Genomic DNA, 21820 nt, shown 5'->3' with positions numbered 1-21820 from the left:
TAAATTATATGAGATATTTTATTCCAAGGGTTTACTACAATGGACAAACATAGGATTTTTTTAAGTTTAAGTTAATATAACTAGGGATTAAATGACTTAAAAATTCTTGGAGGGCTCCTAAGATGTCTCATGGGTAAGAGCACTTGCTGGCAAGCCTGACAATCTGAGTTTAATCCTTGGAACCTACATGAAGGAAGGGGAGAACTGATGCCCACAAGCTGACCTGCACACATGCACAATGGCATATGCATGCACACATGCATACAGTAAATAAATACATGTAAAAAAATCCACCTTTTTTTGTATCTAGAAGTTAAATGGGGATTATATAAGGACCTTAAGACATTCTGAAGTTATTTACACTATATAAATATTCATACTTTGGAGTTACACTCAGATTCCAAATTCTTTACATGTAACTAAACCTATCTATTTCATACCTGGCAGGGAGTTTGTAAATGTAACTCTGCCCATTTTCAGTCCAAATGATGACTTTATCTGCAGACACAAAGTCCCCTCCAGTCCATGTCTGTCCATTTTCACTAGGACCCGAACATAACAGGGAATAGTCTCCAGCATCAAATACCTAGGAGAAAGAGACATTCACATTTTCAATGTACTCCAGCTTGTTACAATAGTTTGATAAAATAACATTTCACCTGAAAGAAAACTTTTGAAAATATATTTAACATAACGCCAGTAGCAAAGACACTGAGATTGACAATTAATAAATGGGACCTCCTGAAACCGAGAAGCTTCTATAAAGCAAAGGACATAGTCAACAAGACAAAAAGGCAGCCCACAGAATGGGATAAGATCTTCACCAACCCCACATCTAACAGAATGCTAATCTCCAAAATATACAAAGAACCCAAGAAGCTAGTCACCAAACCACCAAATAATCCAATTAAAAAGTGGGGTACAGAACTAAACAGAGAATTCTCAAAGGAGAAATCTAAAATGGCTAAAACACACTTTAAAAAAGTGCTCAACATTCTTAGCCATCAGGGAAATACAAATCAAAACAACTCTGAGATAACATCTAACACCTATAAGAATGGCTAAAATCAAAAACACAAGAACTGAAATAACAGCAAAAAGTAGAAACTAATACCAACAAAATATAGTCATTAAACCATTCACTACACAGAGTAGGAAAAAAAAAAAAAAAGGCAGCTACATAAAATTAAGTCCCAATTCTTCAAGAAATATCAGAGCCAAAGAGGAGTTCCAAATGACTGACAGTCCTGGAAAATCTGATAAACTATACGTTATCATGAGGATAAAAAGACAACTTCATATTTATCTATTTAACTTACCCTCCAGTATTTAGAGCATACAACCAAAAGTGACCTCTGTGTAAATGCACAAAAAGAGATGCTTTGGCAATTCTGACAATAAATTGGTTTTGATTCCTCCTCAAATATTGGCTCAGTATCCTGGAAAAAGAGAGCAAGAGATTCATAAAATCTCAAGGATAACATGTATTAATTAAAGTCATCACAAAATGGTAAAAAGATACCACTAGGAAATAAAAGCACCATGTGATACATTCATCATTTTAGACCCTTGGAAAAAACTAAGGCAGTAACAGCTGTAAAAATACACTCTTAAAAAGCTGGGCAGGGTTGGGTAGTGGTGCATGCTTTTAACCCCAACACTTGGGAAGAAGAGGCAGCTTGAGCTCTGTAAATTCAAGGCCAGCCTAGTCTACATGAGTGCCAGTGCAGCTAAGGCTATACAGAGAAAGAAACCCCATCTGGGGGGGGGGGGAAGGGGCTGGGCAAAATGTCTTTGCTACAAAGCTGCCCAATATTTAAGCCCTAACAGTGAATCAGAACATGTTCACTGGAAATGGGAGACGATGGACCCTATGATTGTATAGACTTGAGTTAAAAAGAAAAAATAAAACTGATCAATTCCTCCTCCAGTTTTTCCCAACTTCAATACCTACCAATATTGTCAGAAAATTGATATACTTTCTTGTCAAAAATAATTATGCTAGTTCACAGTACTATGAAATAAGAGTAAAAGATGGCTTTCTATGCTTTTTTGATGATGTTGGTATTTGATCATGAAATGCCCCCACAGGATCAAGAGTTAAACCCTACTCCCCCACTCTGTGCTGACATACTAGAAGGCTTTAGACACTTTAGGTGGTGTGCACAGTTACACAGTAGGTCACTGCAGGCACGCCTTTGGAAATACACTAAGTCCCTTCCTTACTGTGTCTCCAGGCTATCATGAGGTGAAGAGGCTCCTCGCCCTCTACACACTCCTGCAATGATGTCACTCACTATTGGCCAGAGTCAGCCATGGCAGGGACTCTACTGAAGTCTCTGAAACCATGAACTAAAGTAAGTCCTTCTTCCCTTAGATGGCTTACATCAGATAGTCTCTCATTATTTTATCAGAGGGTTGCAAGAGTAACAAAAATGTGTGGTTTGCTTGTTTCATTCAAGAAAACTACCTTCTAACTTTTAATTTAAACAAAAGGAGGAGGAAAACACCTTTTATGTTCCTCTACTTCATATTCTGGATGATATATTTCTATTATTTCAAAAGCAACACTTTAAAAAAAAATGAGGAACACGTGACTTCTCAAGGTTTAAATTATAGAATAAGAAAGACAGAAATCACTGTCCATCTCACCTGCATTCCACCAGTTTCAGAGGTGACAATCCACACCTTCAGGATGCCTGTCACAGAAAGTGCTACCACAGTGTCCTCTAAACCAGGAAGAGACAAGAAGCCTAAGTTAAACACAGCATGCACCCTTCTAGCATTAAACAGCCTGCTCTTAATACCCCACTGTGCTTAGAACAATATAAATTCAGCATTGACAATATTGTTCTTTTCTAGAAAAAAAAAATTATGTTTTCCTTCCCTCATGGTTTCAATGAAAGGCTGCAAAAGAAATGAGCAAAAATGGTAATATTTACTAAGTAAAACCATAGTTACAGAAATTCATTAATTCACTCTCTTTCCATGAGAAATGGTACCTCTTGGCAACAGAGGTACCAGAATCCAGAAAAGCACACATGAAGCTACAGATCTTATCACCACCACACCTCTAACTGCCTTCTCACTTGATAAAGCTATCCACACTAGCTAAAGCTTCCCAAAGCCTAGTGATCCACCACAGAAAGAAGATAATCAAACAGTGTAAGGTTAAATACTAATACAGCCAAAACTACTTTGTGAAGAATCACAAATTATTGGAACAAATGTCTCTTGAATACAAGAATATAAGTGGCCTGCAGGCATACATGCAGGCAGAACAATGTATACATAATAAATAAATAAATCTTTAATTTAAAAAAAAAAGAATATAAGCAAATCTGTCCCCATTGACAATTTATAGAACTTCACAGTAAATTAAAGGGTAAGATGATGCTCAAGCATGCAGGAAAGGGCCATAATATACTGACCTTGTGTCCGGTGAGAGCGGATGATACTCATGGAGCTAACCCAGTCTGGTGATATCTTTGATACCAAAGAATACAACACCTCAAGGCTGGTAGCGTCCACAACGAGGATTTCAGGGTAATGCCCATGACACAAAAGTCTTCCTTCTTGCTGATTTCCAACAGACAATTGGTAGAACTAAATCCAAATTTTAAAAAATATATTTTAGTGTACTGCTTCAGTTAGGCTACTTGAGTAACATGTGTTCATTAAGTACATTATAATATTCTCCTAAACATCAAATTATTCCAGGAATTTCATATGGGTACACCATGTCAAATTATATTAATCTCCAAAAGTTAAGAAAAATATCCCTTTCTAATGTCATATACTTGAGGCAAAAATAAAAATTTATCTTCTTATATTTATTTCTAGCATTCAAAGCAGACTTTTATAATTTTCATGGGGAGGTGGGTAGCTCATTCTTGGTTTCATGTTTTGGTTTTGTTTGGTTGGAATTTTGTGTTTGGTTGGTTGTGGGTTTTGTTTGTTTATCTGTTTGTTTCGTTTTTTAATACAAGGTCTCACACTGTAGTTCTGGCTGGCCTAGACTCTCCATATACACCATCCTGACATGGCATCAAACTCACAGAGCTCTACCTGTCTCTACCATCAGAGGACTGGAAGTAAGGGCATGCATCACCACATTAAGTCTTAAATCAGGACTTCTGAATTAATGAAACACCCAAATAAAATTAGCTTAACAAATTAAATTTAAAAAGGAAGCTGGTGTAAGCCACAAAGCTAGTATGAATTCTGTCGTTAATTTGTTGCTGCTGTTTTAGGGTGACTTTGGGCATTCTTTTAGACAGGATCTCACTCATTATTCTGCCCTCAGTAGCCTAGAGCTCACTATGTAATCAGGCTGGCCTTGAACTCACAGAAGTCTGCTGTCAGGGTTCCCCAAAGATCCAAGTACTAAAGGCTTGATCCTAGGGTAATGCTACTGGAAGGCTTCAGGAAACAGCCCCTAGTGGGGTGTCTTCTGAGTCACTATTGGTACACCCCTAAATAGCATTGCAGGGTGCCAGGCCTTTCTCCTCTTCTGCTTTGTGGCCTCAAGCTAAGTAGCTCTGTTCCACTACATACTCCCCATTACTGCCACCAGCACCCTGCCTCAGGTCTAAAAACAACCCAGATCATTAACTGGAAACTCAGTGATCCAAAATAAACCTGTCTCTTTCAAGGTGGGCTATCTGAGGCATTTCCACCGGAAAGCTGATTTACACAAGCTCTCCCCTGAATAACCAGGAGAGCCCAAACCAGAGAGGCAGTAGTGATAACTGACTGATCTCACCCTTCTCCATGGCTCTCCTCAACAACACATCTCTTCCCATCTCTCCCATCTTCTGAGGAGTACTTAACATTATTATAAATTTCTCATATTACCTCTCCCCACCCTTTTTCACGTAAAAAACACAGGTTCAGTGCTTTAAAGTATGTTTCAGTGATGCACTTGTAATAAACTTGGGTTGACTCAGCCAAAGAAATAGATACAAACCTGTATGCCAGTATGGGTGCAGGCTAACTTTGTAAATTCAATACATCTGCCGTCATTCACATCCCAGAGGCACATCTCTCTAAAAAACAAAATAATAGCTCACTCTGAATCTAATATACAAAAGTAACCTTGTCACGGTGGCTTAGAGTTAAGCTCCCATTGGAACTAATATATTATAGGAAGGAAAGTAGCTTATAGTCATTATTGCTATTGATCAAATTTTCCATTACGATCACTCACTATCCAACCCCATTTACAACCCTGTCAACACCCCACTTCCTTCTTATAGTAGAAATACATTCCTGGTTCCTCACTGTTTACTAGAGTCTTGTGAGCAGTTCTCGGCAGAGCTTATGTGAGGCTCTCCAGAATGTTCCAACGGCTTCACAGAGGTTCCTGATAGTGGCCTAGTTGACTGGCAGTTGTTCCCTCATCCTTAAGCTCAAAGTAAGGATGATAAGGAAACAGAAGCAGCCTGAGAGCTCCATGCACCCAAAGAGATAACACTGTAATCTAAGCTACTGTCCCGCTAGGTCAGTGCCCCATGCACATGCAGCACTGCAGACTAGAAATCAGCTGAAGCCAGCATGATCCCCAATGTTAGCACACCGCTGCAGCTCTCATTTGTGTTAGCTGTATTACATGAACACCAAAAAGTCCTTACCTGTCAAACTAAAGAATACACTGAAAAGTAAAAATACCAATATGCCTTGTTCTTTAAAGAAATTTAACAGAAAATATTAATAAAACGTAATGATGCTTACTGAAGTTTTTATTTTGATATGTATTGTTTCATAGTTGGTTTTTGAGAAAGAGTCTTGCTGTGCAGCAGCCTCCACCCCACCCCACCCCCGCAGTTGGCCTGTAATTTACTATGCTGGCCTCTAACCTGCAACAGTGCTCCTGCCTCTCCTCCTGGAGTGCTGGGATTACAGGTGTGCCAGGCACATACCACCATGCCATGCTGAAAAATTCATCAACATTCACCTTAAAACAAGTGTTCCCATGCAAATTAACCTTTAATTGGCAAAAAAAAAAAAAAAATGTACTATGGTTTTACTGTTCTAAATAAAGTTCAACTCCAACCCAAAACTTATATAGAGAGAAAAAGATGTTTTATATAAATTCCTGTTAGCTCTCCAACTTGTTTCAAAAAAAAAAAAAGAAGAAGAAGAAGTGTTTGCACAGTTCTTCTCACTCTGTGCCCCACAGACACTGTTCAATGGCGGGCCTGCCTCTCCAGGACAAGGCCCATTCTGAGACAGAGCAGAATCAGCTTCAGCAGCACACAAGCACATGGCATCACAACAGCCAACACTTGGCAGAGCTCTGTCTCCCTACTGGTGACAACTTGGCATCACCTGAGTTTTTTAAAAGCCCCAAAGCTGCCTGCTGATTCAATGACAATGTCATGCAAACTAATGACCATGCTTTCATTTTCAGTATATTCTGAGTTTCTCAAAAGCAAAGAAAAGCAATAAAGTATTACAGAAAACCAGTTGTGAATATATATCCTTAAAACTATAATTCAAGGTCTAGAGAGATAGCTCAGTGGTTAAGAGCACTGGCTGCTCTTCCAGAGGACCCAGGTTCAATTTCCAGCACCCACATAGCAGCTCACAACTGTCTATACAGGACACCTGTTTCAAGGGATCCAATGCACTCACATACACATGGATGCAGGCAAAACACCAATGTACATAACATACAAATAAACAAATTTTGAAAAAATAAGGAAAACTATAATTCAAGCTGCTCATGGTGGCACACACCTTGGGATTAAAGGTGTACACCACCATACCCAGCCAAATCTACAACTTTTTAACATATGAAAATTTAGAAGGAAAAGGAGAAACATGACCAAAAAACTGAAAATAAAAAAAAAAAAATATTACAGGGCAGTAGTTGTACATGCATTTAATCCCAACATACTTGGAGGCAGAGAGGCAGGCCAGTCTCTGAGTTCAAAGCTAGCCTGTTCTACAGAGAGTTCCAGGACAGTCAGGGCTACGCAAAAAAAAAAAAAAAAAAAAAAAAAAAACCCTATCTTGAAAACCCAAACCAAACAAAACCAGAGTATGACTTACCCATTTGCAGATGCACTCACTGTGTACTGTTTGTCCCCAGAAGCACAAGCTTTTGACAAACAAGTGATTGATGCTGTATGACCAAATAACAGTGCTCGGGGATTAACCTGGAGAGGCAAAAATATGCTTCCATAAATAACAAACTAAAAAGTTAACATGGAGCTGGAGACATGGTGCGGTGATTAAAAGCACACACCATTCTTTCAGATGACCTGAGTTTGGCTCACAAGTAAACGCCTGGAACTCCAGCTTCTGGTCTCTGTGAACATCCAACAACATGTGTACATACACACAGAGAGTCACACATATACACATAAGTAAATACGTTTTCAAAGTTAACCTTTCAATTAGTAATCATGTTAAGTACTCAATATCAATATAAAGACACAGATTGAAAATAAAAATAATGCTCAGAACACTGAAAAGTACCTGCCGGCAAACAGTGAACTTTGCAATGTTGCAGTAATTGTTGACTTATATTTAAGATGTAGAGAAAATACTAAAATACTCACTTCCAAGTCTACTGAAAGATCCCAGAGACATATTTGTCCATCATGGCATCCAGTTACAATTGTGCCCCCATCATCAGTTAACAGTATTGATGAAATGCAATGGGTAGGTGCTTTGCGGCCCCAAAGAACAATGGGCAGAACTAAACTGTTTCCTGCCATTGCGTTTTCAAACCTGAAAAATGCAGTAAGAATAATGTCAGATATAATATTCTTTATAAAACATATTTATGCCTTTATTATTAAGTCAATTTGTATAATATGAAAATAATATTTTTCAAATATCAAACTTTTTTGTTGTTGTTGTTTGTTTTTTTGAGACTGGGTTTCTCTGTAGCCCTGGCTGTCCTGGAAGTTGCTCTGTAGATCAGGCTGGCCTCAAACACACAGAGATAGATCCACCTGCCTCTGCCTCCCAAGTACTGGGATTAAAAGCATGCACCACCACTGCCCCACCCAAATATCAAACTTTAACCACTTAAAATCTTAAATAAAAGTGGCTACTTCATCATAGCTACTCCCAAATTAAGGGCTTAAGAAAAACAGACAAAAGTATTTACTGGAGGCATTCACAATTTTTAAATTTTACCAATGAAAGGCTAGTAATTTAAATACACATTTATTTATCGTGAATGTATAAAGCAACTTTAAATGCACAATTTTATTTTATTTCATATCCTAAAAGTGGTCTTCCCAAGTTAGAAGACAAGAAGATGGTGTTTAAGCATTATCTCTTGAGGCACAGAACTAGCAAGCCATAGTGCTCAAATCTAAGCCTTGATTGTCTGGTCCCAAGTCATCTTCTTCCATGAGTAAAACAGTGAAATACAAAAATTGTACTCAGAAAATGTAGTATACACCACCTAGTTGTGATGGTTCATGCCTTTAATCCCAGTACTTGGGAAGCAGAGACAGGCAGATCACTGAGTTCAAGGCTGGCCTACAGAGAGTGCCAGGACTACACAAAGAAACCTTGTCTCAAAAAAAGAGAAAAAAAAAAAAAAAAAAAAAAAAAAAAAAAAAAAGGAAGGAAGGAAGGAAGGAAGAAAAATAATGGAGTGCACAGAAAACTTCCAAAGGTCTGAAGACTCCTACTAAACACTGTGTAGGTGTTAATATCAGTCAATACTGACATTCAATAAGGTAAGCACTATGGCACACTGAGGCAGAGACACGGAATGACAAGTGATAGACCCTAGATTGGCCAATTCCAGAATCAAGGTCTTCATTACTCTCTGCCACTGGAAGTAAGGTGGTGTCAAGCCTCAATAAGTTTCCAAAGTCATAAGATAATAATCCCCTCCCAAAACAAACAAACAAAAGGTCTGTTTCACTGTGTGCTAACCACTGAATGAACATAGTTAGTGAGAAACTCATATAACTACATTTACTCCAAAGGTCAATCCAGCAGGTTCTTTTTGTGGTAAAATCCAGGGGGAAAATAATTTTCTTTAAACGAAGTATGTTTCTGGTAGGGATATTCAAATTAGAAATGATAAGTAAACAGTGCATACTCAGGTATACCTCTTACAGGCAAGCATGAACATAAAAAAATCAATTATTTCATATAACAAAAAGTGTACTTGGTAAACCCCTTAACTGTTATAACTGTGGGCTAAAGACCTAAATAAATATGAGTTCAGAGAAGTTAGAATGACAAAATAAAACAATCAAAGAGAGATCCACACAAAAGACAACTCTGCTAGATCTGGGAGTCACCTATAGTCCAACAGATCAAATCAAAATGATCAATCAAAATGAATTATCAAAAAAAAAAAAAAAGAAAATGAGGAAAGTAAAAGAGTATGAGGGTTACTAAAATGCCTACCATAAACAGGCTATATAATATCTTTATTTTTACTGCAATGTATAAATTTCACCAGTCTGTTTCTCCAAAACATTTTTAAAATGTATACATTTAAAGAAAAAAACTGAAAAGCCACTTCTTATTAACTAAGTCTATTTGTGTCATATCAATTTCACAAGCTATCGTGAGATTACAATTACTCCCATATTCCAGTCAGATACTAGCAAGGAAAACTAAACTCTGAACTGATTTTAGTAAATTCAGAACAGTGTGTTCCTGGAAGCATGGCATTCTCAAAAAAGACTTTGTAGAAAAGAATATTTGGAAGGAGTTCATTGTTCCATGGTGACAACATTCACTTTAAATCATATCATCAAAGATTTCTCCCAGCAAACAAGCAAGCACAAAGCACTGAACACACCTGAGGATCTCTGAGAACACCATTCCTCTAGACACTCCAGGAGCCACCCAATACCAACCCTAAGTTAAAAGCGATGAAAACAGACCTAGGCCTACAGGGTAGACGGTATAAGTACCTGATAACATTACTTTTCTAAGCCCTTAAAAGTCTAATAAAATAAAAGTGAAACTTTAGAAAAGCCACCAGAAGTACTAATGCAAAAAGGACAGGATGTCTCCAGCACCAAATCATATCAAATACTTCTATGGATAAACCTCTCTCCAAATAACTGATTGCAAATGTGAAGTGATCACATTAGCCCAGATTTAACTAGACTGAATCATCAGATCATAGGATTTGGGACAGATTTAATCATCAGACCACAAGAATCTAAATTTGAACTTCTTTTAATTGACAAGCCAAGACACAGAATGATACCACTAGGGATTATTTTAGGTGGAAAAAGAGACCATATAAGTTCAGGGTGTGTTGTTCTTCAATCTGTCACTAGAATTCAACTAGTTAATTTATTTGTTAATACTCCATTCATGATATGGCTAACATATCACATATTCATGGAAAGGCCAAAAGCAAAACTATCACACTAATGACTAAAATAGTCCGTTAGTGTAGTAAGCTTAATAGGAATGTTTATAAAGAAATTGTGTTACTGACTTTCCAAAGTACTGTATGTGTACTAACATCTTCTAACTAGCACTTTCAAACTATAGCATTATCTTATAGATAAAAACAGTTCAATTCTTAGATCTCTTGGAAACTGAGAAGACAGAGCTCGGACAATAGCTCGGTGGAGAACGCACTTGCTGTCCAAGTTTGAGGATCTAGAACTGTGAGGTAGGTACATTGTTTTGTCGAACTGTCATGGGCTGTTTGAGCTTCAAGGGAAGATGACTCTGGGCTCTGGAAGGAAGGACTGGTTGCATACACCTATAATCCTAGCACTGGGGGAGGAGGATCAGAAGAATCTCTGTGAGTTCAAAGCCAGCCTGGGCATCACAGTGAATTCCAGGACAGCCAAAGCTACACAGTGAAACCGACCGCCTCAAGAAAACAAAAACAAAAACTAGAAGAAGATGAATTTTCTGTATGCCTATGTCATTACTACCAATTTATTAAAGGTTTGGAAAAACTGAAGCAGACAATGAAAAGAGAGCTAGGCCAGAAAATGCAGGGGGGAAAAAAATCCATTACCAAGAAGGAAGAAGGGAAGGAAGGAGGGAGGGAGGAGAGAGAGAGAGAGAGAGAGAGAGAGAGAGAGAGAGAGAGAGAGAGAGAGAGAGAATCCAATACTCAGCTGCCTCCTTAGCAAAGCATTTCTGGAATTAAAGAGCTGTGAGGGACACAACCTTCTGGAGCACTCACAGCAGGCAGCTGACAAGACCATCCTTTCCTATTTGGATGGCAAGCAACAATACTCTCAATGAACTTTAGGATTGCTATGGTAAAGGAAGTTCCGGTATTCAAATGGTTGTGTGGAATGCACAGATGGTAACCCGGCAATACACTTATTTCTTATTACTGAAACAGCCCTAAATATGTGAGTTACAAGTTCTAAAGAACTGTGTGGCTATCTTTTCAGAAATAAATCACAATTTGAAAAGGCCTTCATGGATTTTGAGGCATATTAACCATGTTTTTAATGTCAGCAGCTACCATCAGCTTCCTGAACTCTGAGCTGATCCTCCATCCATCACCCATCTACATCAACTTTAGCAGTTACTGATTTGCCAAAAGCAAAACATGCCTGCCAGCTCTCACTCTGCAGCAGAAATAGATTCCATTTAGTAGAACGAACTTGCTTTTTTGCCTCACATCTCACCTTGCCTGTAACTCCAATCATCTCTAGTGTTATCATCAAACTCTAAATTGAGCCCTGAAACTTTTTACCATGTATGAACTAAACTGCCCAGAAGAAGAAACAACCAAGGTAGAGGTCAAAACATCACAAGAATCAGGAGATCAGTAAAATATGTTGTGTACGTGTGATGGTGTGAGAGTCACCTTGGCTGGAGAAGCAGCAGCTCTCCATTGGCTGGCTCTAAACCCTGACGAGATATGTAACCTAAGTTACAGCATTCATATTTATATTACCTTCCTCCTTAGAGACCATAGCAAGTGCTCTGCCTAGCTACAAAACGCTCTGACTAGGCCACCAATGACCTCCCAAGCTAAATAAAGCTCGAGTCTTGTTCTTTATCTTAACTAATCTACCAGCAGCATTTGACATAGTTCATACAATCTCCTCAAAATACTTCTTTACCTGGCCTCTACATCTGCATACTCTCATGACTTTTATTCTATTTTTCCTACCCTAGGTCCTATTCTTCCTCCTTAAGTGTGTGTTTGTGTGTGTGTGTGTGTGTGTGTGTGTGTAAAATCGAGCCCTCACCTAGTGGCTAAGCTGCAGAGAAGTGACCATAGATCATGGTGATGCAAATGCCAAGTGGTGCTCATGGGACCCAGTCTGCAGTTGGTGCATAGATTGACAGAGAAATACAAATGGATAACAACAGAGAATGGAATATGGAGATCAGGAATTAGCAATTATGCACAGGAAGCTTTAGGAGACTTTGTTTACTACAGTCTTCCTGAAGATGAGCCAAAATTTAAAAACCAAAATGAATTGGGGTGCTTTAAAGAGTATGAAGGCCACAGTGAACTCTACAATCCTGTCAGGAGAGGTAACTAAAGTCAATGAGGCACTTCGCAGAAAACCTGGGGTTCATCCACAATTCAGTGAGGACTAACTGACAAATTCAGGAAAAACTACAGACACAAAATCTGTAACCACAAACTAAATGCAGGGGGGAAATCTATGATATTAAAATTAAAAATGTCTGTTCAGTGAAGTACATTATAGAAACTAACTAATGGCATATTGGGAAGAGATATATTTGTGATACTTAAAAGGACTGTGTCTAGAAAACACTAGTTAAGTCTAGACGAGCAAGTTCAGATCAACAACAAAGATCTGTGCTATGATCTGGATACAGACAGAATAGGTCCACCAGGGTTGAGTGTGGAACTTAATCCCCATTGTCAGGCAGTAGAAACTAATCCATGCTATTTAGAGGTAAGGCCCCTGGGAAATGATTATGATTGGCTAATGTCCTCAGAATGGAGCCCATTAATTAAACAGGGGTAATTTTATAAAAGCAGAGAGAGGGGCCAGAAGATACGCGGCATACACACACATATGCACACACCTGTGCATTTCCTGTCTCTGGCTAGATGATACTAGCACTGTCTCACTATCAGCTAAGATGGCTGTTATCACCAAGTTGGATCTCCAGGACTCTGCACAGAAAACAACCTACTTCACATTAAGAAGAAGAAGAAGGAAAAAAAAAGATCTGTGGTTCTGTGGTTCTGTAGAGATGGCTCAGAGGTTAAGAGCACTCACTGCTCTTCCAGAGGTCCTGAGTTCAATTCCCAGCACCCACATGGCAGCTCAGATCTCCAGTTCCAGGAGTTCTGACACTTTCCTACATGTAGGCAGAATGCCAATGCACATAAAATAAAAGTTAATTTAAAAACAGATTCTGTGTTATTGGCAACAGACAAAGTAAAACTGGGCAGACAGATGAATAGGCAATTTTAGAAAAAGAAAAACCAAAAGAAGATAAAATGCTTTTCAGAAAATGTTCAATTTCAGGGTTGGGGATGTAGCTCGGTGGCAGAGCACTTGCCTAGTATGTTCAATCCCAGTAACACAGAAAAAAAGTAAAATTCAAATGCATTGTACTTGATATGTAATGTTTTATTTAATAGTCTGGAAAAAAAGAGATGGGGTACTGAGTACCTGTAGGCACCAAGGCAGGGACAAGATATGGGAACCCCAGGAACTACCTTGCAGGAGTATAGACCTCTCCAGTTTATCCTACAACAATAATCTGACAGAGGGCCAATAAATGAATGAATGCTGTATAGTCAGGAAATGTGTCTTTTACATGTCTCACAGACACCTAAAAGATATGCGTGCTACAATAATCTCTACAGAGTTAGAAAAGTTAAGATACTGTGGATAAATGAAGCAGATGGGAGTCTCATTTTTGACAGATTTCTACCAATCAACCAAAGTAAATGTACATACTAAAATACCATAGGGTGGGAAGCTAGAGAGATAGCTCAAAGTTTAAGAGCACTTGCTGCTCTTCCAACAACGTGAGTTCAGTTCACAGCATCTAAATTGGGTAGCTCACAACCTCCTGCAAGTTCAGCTCCAGGAGATCAAATACCCACCCCTGGCCTCAACAGGCTTGCACACACATGGCATTTAGTCACACAAATAAAAATAAGCCTTTGGGAGAAGGAGGCAGTTTCAAGACAGGATTTGTCTGTGCAGTCGCAGCTGTCCTGGAATTGGCTTTGTAGGCCAGGCTGGCCTTGAACTCAAAGATGCAACTGTCTCTGCCTCTGGAGTGCTGGGATAAAAGGTGTACACATCACTGCCCAGTAAAACTAATCTTTTGTTATGCCAGCTCTCCAGCCCAATCTAAATCTTTTTTAAAGTGAAATAGTCATCTGAAGGTAGAAGCAATAGTCAGCTTAGGAAAGCAAAAAAGACACAATATGTAGCATGACATAAGCTCTGGGCATTATAAATTAAGCACTCAAAAACAATACACATTTAGTAACACAGACAAAAAGAAATACCTCGCAAATATTATATTGGCTGCCACTGGGTAAATAAGCAAGAAAATGGAAGTAAGAGTTGGAATAATGAGATACAATATGAACTAGAATATTGAACCACCCCAGTGATAAACACTGAACTCAGACATCGCTACCTGAAATCAAAACAAACTTTAAAGGTTCACCTTCTAACAGACATCACACTAAAGTTCAAGGCCATGCTACTTCTCTTGAGGTAGATACCTTGAGATTTTTGAGACAGGCACAGAAATAGCTCGCTCCTTTTTTAAAACAGGGTCTCTATGTAGTCAGGGCTGTCTTGGAACTTGGATTGGTCTCAAACTCAGACCCATCAGCCTCTGCCCCTCCCTCTGGAATGCTGGGACTAGAGGCATGAGCCTCTACACCCTACCTACCTCTGCATTCATGACAAGAAAAACTACACTCATGAGACAAGAAAATGTCTAGACTATAAGGCTTTGCACCCCAAACTCTGAGTTCCCACAGGGAGGACTAAGTCTCTTTGATTCATCCAGTTACCCAAATCTTTTGTCCTATGAAGATAGAGTTCTAGAGAATTTTTAGATAGAAATTAACTTCCCTACATAATTTTAATTGACATTTGACAATAAGGCATTCCTTTGTAATAATGCTGGTTTGTTCTCTCAACTTGAAGCACCAGAGATCTGCTGCTTTGGGGTAAAACTCAAAGTAGTTTCTCCTAATCTATAATAATGGCAATTTCAATACACAATTTTCATTTGGGATCTGCCAAACACCTCCACTCTGTCAAAAGGTTTCTTATAAAGAGAAAAGCTGAAAGGAACAAAAAAAAAAAATATGCAACAAAATAAACACCAACAACTCAATTTCTCTCATATAACACTGGATGGTTGTTATCTTGTGAAGAACGTCCTAATGAAGGCTTTGAAAAGAGAATAGCATGGCGGTGCCCACCTTTAATCCCAGCACTAGGAAGCAGATTTCAGGCAGATCTCTGAGAATTTGAGGCCAGCCTTTACTATAGTGAGTTCTAGCACAGCCAAAGGTATACAAGGAGAGACCACCTCTCAAAAAAGCAAAAAGAAAAGAAAGAAAGAAAGAAAGAAAGAAAGAAAGGAAGGAAGGAAGAAAGAAAGAAAGAGGAATAAAAAAAGAAAAGAAAGGGGGGAAGAAAGCAAATAGTTCACCTTTTTTGTCCCTGGAGAAATATTACAAGGAAAGGAACATATAGCTGGTATTGAGTACTAAAGTCAGCCGCTTGAAAACACATATGAAGCCTGTGATGCATCTGGACCAGCAAGAGTTTCAGAACGTAAGAACCAGGGAATGCTGCATAGGACTTATGGTTCAGACATGGAAGGTGGATCAAAGGCAGGGTAGCTCTGGCTGTGAGCACAGCTTCTGAATGCCAGGATCCACCACTAAGAACAGCAGACATTCTGTCAGAGCAAGTCCTAAAAGAGCAGGCAAGTGGCAGAACAGACATTGTTGCCCCTTAGCTAGTAATGCCAAAGAAAGAACAGTACCAACGGGAAAAGGAAGACCAGAACATAGGCGCCCCAAAGCATGAACGCTGCCCCATTACCAATGAACATCCAAAATCATCACTAATCACCCGACCCACTTTACAGTGTCCCTAGGAGCAATGAAATCCACCCTAAGACAAGGGTCATTTGCCCAGGGAGTAAATGTCACCAGGCTAGGGGGCCCCCAAAAAGAGATCCTGATGGGCCACAACAACGCACCTGAAAATAAAAGGGCTTCTGACCAGACAGAGCAGTCAACCTTAACAATCTGACAGCTGGAACGACCCCCAGCCAGGGAGGGCTCGTGCCCCTTGACCTTTGACCCCTGCCTCCCAAGGCTAAGTTCTAGAGCTGGGCTTTCACCGCAAGCCACCAAAGCTCCTACCTGTCAACGCTTCACCTCAGGCGATAACCATATCTGTAGGAGATGCTGTGGGCACACCCGCAAAGAAGGCAAAGGCGGAGGCGTTTGCGAGGAGAACCAGGCGGCCGTAAGTCCCGGTGGGCGAACCCGGAGAACCGAACGCCCAGACAGCCTCCCTCACCCAGCCTGGGTTGCAAGGTGCCACCACCGCTGCCGCTGCTGCAGTAAATCAGCTGACACTGGCCTCGATTGCCGTAAATCAGCTGACACCGGCCTCAACTGCCGTGACGTGCGCGGCAACTGTCGCAAAAACGAGGCGGGGTGGAGCCGGCTCAGGGTTGCTCAGCACGCCCAGCAGAGGCAGGCGTGGTCTGGTTACTATGGCGACTGAACCCGGCTATAAGTGCGCTTCCGCTGTGTTGGTTACTGCACATCTGGTCTACAGTCCCTAATTGCTTTCAAGTCCCTTGTAGGGTGACGAAATAGCATACAAGGATGGGATGGTCAGTCTAGGATATCAGGTCTTTCCTGGACCAGGAAGATGGAAGTTTACCTTTCTCTCCCAAATCTGGGTTCAGGAGACTGGACATTGTTACTGTTTCTTTCTGGTCATAAGGACTAGCATCTAAGCGAGCACCTCCACAAGCATACACACAACACACACACACACACACACACACACACACACCTCCACAAGCATACATACAAGTATTTTTTTTCTATATTTTTAACAAAACTGGCCAATTGCAACAAAGGCACTAATTTTTCATTGGCTTCCATCCATCCAAGCAATATTTGGGAAGAAGATGGACAAACATAAGTTATTTATTGAGCTTGTTTTAATTCCTAAGACATCAAAGAGGTTATCCTGATAACTGAGAAGAAAGAATGGGAGCAACACTGAAGGAGAGGAAATGTGAATAGTGTTCTTCCCTTCTCACACTGAGGACTTGTATCCCTCTCTCTTCTCCATAGGAGTATTGCATAAGGAAAGACTTCCTCTAGCCATGGAGGTCAGTTCCTGTTCTGTCTGGTCCTGTGTTGTGGGCAACAAACTGTTCCAACCACTTTGGAAATCAGTGTTGTGAATTCTCAAAAAGCAAAAAGTAAATTTACCATAAGACCCAGCTATGCCACTCTTTGGCACATGCATAAAGACTTGACAACCTACTCCAGAGTTACTTGTTCAGCCATGTCCTTTACTTCTCTGTCCACAATAGCAAGGAAATGGAACCTAGATGCTCTGTCTGTTCAACTGATGAACTTAATTTAAACTGATGAATGAATAATGAAAATGTGGTACATATATGTGGTAGGATATTATTGGGCTATTTTTTTAAGTGAAAATTTTCAAGCAAATGGGTGGAAGTAGAAAAAAATCATACTGAATGAGGTAACCCAGACCAAATAATGCTGAAGTGTTGGAATGAAATAAGTTTTAGTTAAGGGTACTGCCAAGAGTAGATCCCACAGGAAAATGACTCTTTACACCCATCTGAGATTAGTAAGGAATGGGCATTGTGTGCAACACACTAAATATCTCTGAAAATGTTTCCCTGAGGAATAGATATAGGGATCCATGTCCATTTAAGAATAAAGCCACAAATTGTCCTCACATGGGGCTTTTGAGTCTACTGGGTTTTTCTAAAAATTTCTTGGAAGTTCTAGGAAATATGAATTCAAATAGTCAATGTAAATTGATAGAAAAATGATGATGTGTTTTTGGAAAACTCCACCAATCAAAAGCTATTCTACATAAATAAGTTAAGCATTATTTGATACAGGAAACCTAATTAGTTGTTAATAATATCTTTGTTTTACCTGTCTGGATCTCTTTTAGAATTCTTATGCGGAATTCTTATGCGGAATTTAGAATTCTTATGCGGATAGAAAAATGATGATGTGTTTTTGGAAAACTCCACCAATCAAAAGCTATTCTACATAAATAAGTTAAGCATTATTTGATACAGGAAGCCTAATTAGTTGTTAATAATATCTTTGTTTTACCTGTCTGGATCTCTTTTAGAATTCTTATACGGAATTTGGTTTGCATATTTATTATTTTATAAACTACCTGTAATTATGAAGGCATTTAGAAAATATAGACTAGAAAGGGGTACCAACATAAGTATATTATGTTGGTTTCTGTGTGATTCAAAGTGTAACCCATACACATCTACAAGTTACCTGATTGTCAGTTTTTCACTGGTAAAATACATAGGGGTAACTACCACTCTGTTTACCTCTTTGGGTTGTTGTAAGGGGTGCTCATGGTAGTTTGTATTCTTTAAGATAGGATCATATAATGACCTTTAAATTCTGAAGCTTTTAGATGTAGTGGGATATTATTTTAAGGTGTATAAATTTGGTTTATGCTGCATTTGATTAACTGTGTAAAGCTGTGGTTCTTTACCTGACTAAAATACCTGGTGGTCTAATAAAGAGCTGAACAGACAATAGCAAGACAGGAGCAAGGATAGGTAAGGCTGGGAAGTAGGCAGAAACTATAAATAGAGCAAGGAGAGGAAGACCTCAGGGGTCAGCCACCCAACTATCCAGCTACACAGCAATCCATGGAGTAAGATCTTACAGAAGTAAGAGAACAGGACAAGTTCAGAGGCAAAAGTTTCGGTGGATTAAATTAAGTTTAAGAAAAGCTGGCTAGAAACACGCCAAGATAAGATAAGGTTTCATAAGTAAGAATAAGCCTCCCTGTGTGATTCATCTGTGAGCTGGGTGGCAGGCCCCCAAAAGATAAAAAAAAAAAAAATCTTATTACATCCAGCTCTAAAGAATTCACTGTGGATAGTGAGCTGATTCTACTTATAATACACTGAATTGCATTGAGTACTTGCATGTCAGCCTATTGCCATCTTACAACTTTCAAGAGCATTTCTCAGTCTTCATATTTTTGTGTCTGGCCCTTGATTTTTTTTCATCTTCCAATTTTTAATTTTCTCTTTCTTTGTTAACGTCTCTTATTTTGCTCCATGTGTAACTGCCCTTAGCTTCCTGTTGTAATTCTAATCTTCCAGAATCCAAGCAGTATTTACACATGTCAAATGTTTAATGTAAGGCAGAGTTACAAAACTAAAAAACAAAACAAAACAAAACTTTAAAATGAGTGTGTGTGACTGGAAAGATGGATCAGTGGATAGGATATAGGATTCTTGCCACCAAGCCTGATGATCTGAGTTTGGTCCCTAGGACTTCTCCATATGTTGGAAGGAGATAACTGAATTCCACTAGATGTCCTCTGGACTTTACAGACATGCTGTACAACATGGACATCCTTACATATACATACAAAATTAATAAATAAATGTAAGTTTTAAAAAACCCAAATGGGTCAGGTGGTGGTAGCTCCTGCCTTTAATCCCAGCACTCAGGAGACAGAGGCAGGCAGATCTCTGAGTTCGAGGCATGCCTGGTCTACAGAATGAGTTCCAGGACAGCCAGGGCTACAGAGAAAACCCCTGTCTCAATACTTTTGAGGGACTCGGTATGGCACACTGCTATGCTATGTGGGAGGTAATAATAATACAGTTGGCGGGAAAATAGCCATGCTTTAAAAAAAAAAAAAAAAAAAAAAAAACTAAGAGACCTCTACTTGTATGAGGAAAGTAAGTACTTACTTTCTCCTCTCTTAAGCCTCAGGAGACCTTTACTTAGGTGTATGCTGCAGCCTTCAAGGATGCCACCAAAGTGATGTAAGGATGACTCAAAGTGAAGCAAAGATAATGAACTTGTTGATTAAATGAAAAAAAAAAAAAAACACACTTGAAAAGAATTCAGTCCAGGTATTACAAGAGGAACACAACCCAGTGTCCAGTAGTGGCTGTCCATGCAATTTGTAGGGCTTTTAAACTACTTAATCTGTAAGTAATGTTAGATACTGGGGATGATATGTGCTGATATATTTCCTTTTTTAATCCAAAAGTGAGTTTGTTGGTTTGTTTGTTTTGATACATTGTGCAAGCTGGGGAAGGGAACACTAGTTAGATAACTAAGATTTGCCGAAGGGATCTTTACTCATAGACATGTCACAAGGGAGCTGGGCATAAGGTGCAGTTCATTACAGTTTACCAATCTTGTAAGATGATTACCATTTTTATTTCTATTTTTTAAATGTTTTAGTTGAAATATAATCACATCTCTTCCCTGGCACTTTCCTCCCTCTGCACCTCTCAGTTAGCCTCCCTCAAACTTTTCCCTTAGATCCCCAATCTCAAATTGCTGGCCTCATTCTCTTTGATTGTATTTATTACATACTCATATATGTGTGTGGATGCACAACTACATCATATTTATTTACAACCTGCTGCATCCATTTTTGTTCTTTGTGTGTATATGATTTCAAAGCTGAAGACTCAATATCAGACAACCAATGACCAGGCTCATCTCTGGGAAGAGGCTAAGTCTCCTTCTCCCAGAAACCAATAGTTTCTTGTAGTTCTTTGCGTAGGAGTTATACCCTACAAAATTTTCCTCCTTTTACATTACAGGTCCATTGATTTGCTATTGTTCCTGTCTTGCTTATCTAGCCATTTCTGGGAGACTGTTTCACCGCAGACTTCTGATACTCTCTCTTAGCCTCTTCTTCCCCCTCTTCCACAATGTTCCCTCAGCCAGAGATGCGGGAGCTGTGATGTAAATATATTCACTGGGCCTGACTCCCCATGATCCATTCATCTCTGCATTGTTTTCAGTTGTATTTTTCTGTGATGGTTTCCATTTTCTTTAAGGAAAATCTTTGATGAGGTGTGGTAGCCACACATATCTGTGGAGGTAAGGATAAGATTTAGAATATGATAAGGATAATGCTGGTCTATCAAAGGGTTGATAGTAAATTCTTTTCTAAAACCTATGATTTCACTAGCCCTTGGAAACTGTCTGGGTTTCTAGTACCAGGCATAATTTCCACACTTTTGAGTGGGATTTGCACCCAGTTAGATACATTGTTGGTTGCCACCAACATTTAAGTGCTATTTTTTGCACCTATGTGCCTAGATGGTAATTGTTATATATAATAGTTATGGAAGCTGGGTAGGACTGTTTAATTGCTTCCCTCCCTTTATACTTTTGTAGCATTTTCTAGAATCAAGAAAGTGAGACCACAGGAAAAGATTTTCAGGTCAGATCCAGCTAAAAATAATCCAGGTCACGTGTCCTTGATGTTTGTTAACTTCAGCAATAGGGGGCCACTCTCAAACCCTGAGAGGCAACCAAGAACTACAGTGATAATCTATATTCCTTTGGGAATTATTTGGACTACCCTGACTAAACTTTCAAAGGTGTCTTGTACTGAGGATTTTGTTATTCTACGGTTCTTGTGGGGAGCATTGACTGCCTGAGTAGATTAACTTCCTTTAAGGTGTGTGTGTGTGTGTGTGTGTGTGTGTGTGTGTGTGTGTGTGAGTGTGTGTGTGTGTGTATTTGTATTGTGTATAATTTTAGGCAAATATAAAATACTATTATTCCCTGGTACTTTATCAAACC

General features: G+C 39.2%; 1 protein-coding gene across 2 annotated transcripts in view; it reads right to left on the bottom strand.

Moving 5' to 3' along the window:
• The window catches only part of Wdr7 (WD repeat domain 7), a 233874-nt gene extending 217431 nt beyond the window's left edge, over nucleotides 1–16443 (bottom strand). For both annotated transcript variants that reach the window (XM_051201101.1, XM_051201102.1), the window contains exons 1-8: nucleotides 16343–16443; nucleotides 7569–7740; nucleotides 7057–7163; nucleotides 4970–5048; nucleotides 3432–3606; nucleotides 2653–2729; nucleotides 1320–1439; nucleotides 441–586 (exon numbers count right to left, since the gene is read on the bottom strand). In XM_051201101.1, coding sequence (XP_051057058.1) covers nucleotides 441–586; nucleotides 1320–1439; nucleotides 2653–2729; nucleotides 3432–3606; nucleotides 4970–5048; nucleotides 7057–7163; nucleotides 7569–7727 — 863 coding nt within the window. In that variant the 5' untranslated portion in view covers nucleotides 7728–7740; nucleotides 16343–16443. The remainder of the gene's footprint in view (nucleotides 1–440; nucleotides 587–1319; nucleotides 1440–2652; nucleotides 2730–3431; nucleotides 3607–4969; nucleotides 5049–7056; nucleotides 7164–7568; nucleotides 7741–16342) is intronic.
• Between the last annotated feature and the right edge of the window lie 5377 nt (nucleotides 16444–21820).

The sequence above is a fragment of the Phodopus roborovskii genome, unplaced genomic scaffold (assembly GCF_943737965.1).
Source record: "Phodopus roborovskii unplaced genomic scaffold, PHOROB, whole genome shotgun sequence".
In the NCBI taxonomy this organism is placed as follows: domain Eukaryota; kingdom Metazoa; phylum Chordata; class Mammalia; order Rodentia; family Cricetidae; genus Phodopus; species Phodopus roborovskii.
Note: the sequence above shows the minus strand (reverse complement) of the source record. Positions and strands in the feature narration are given on the sequence as shown.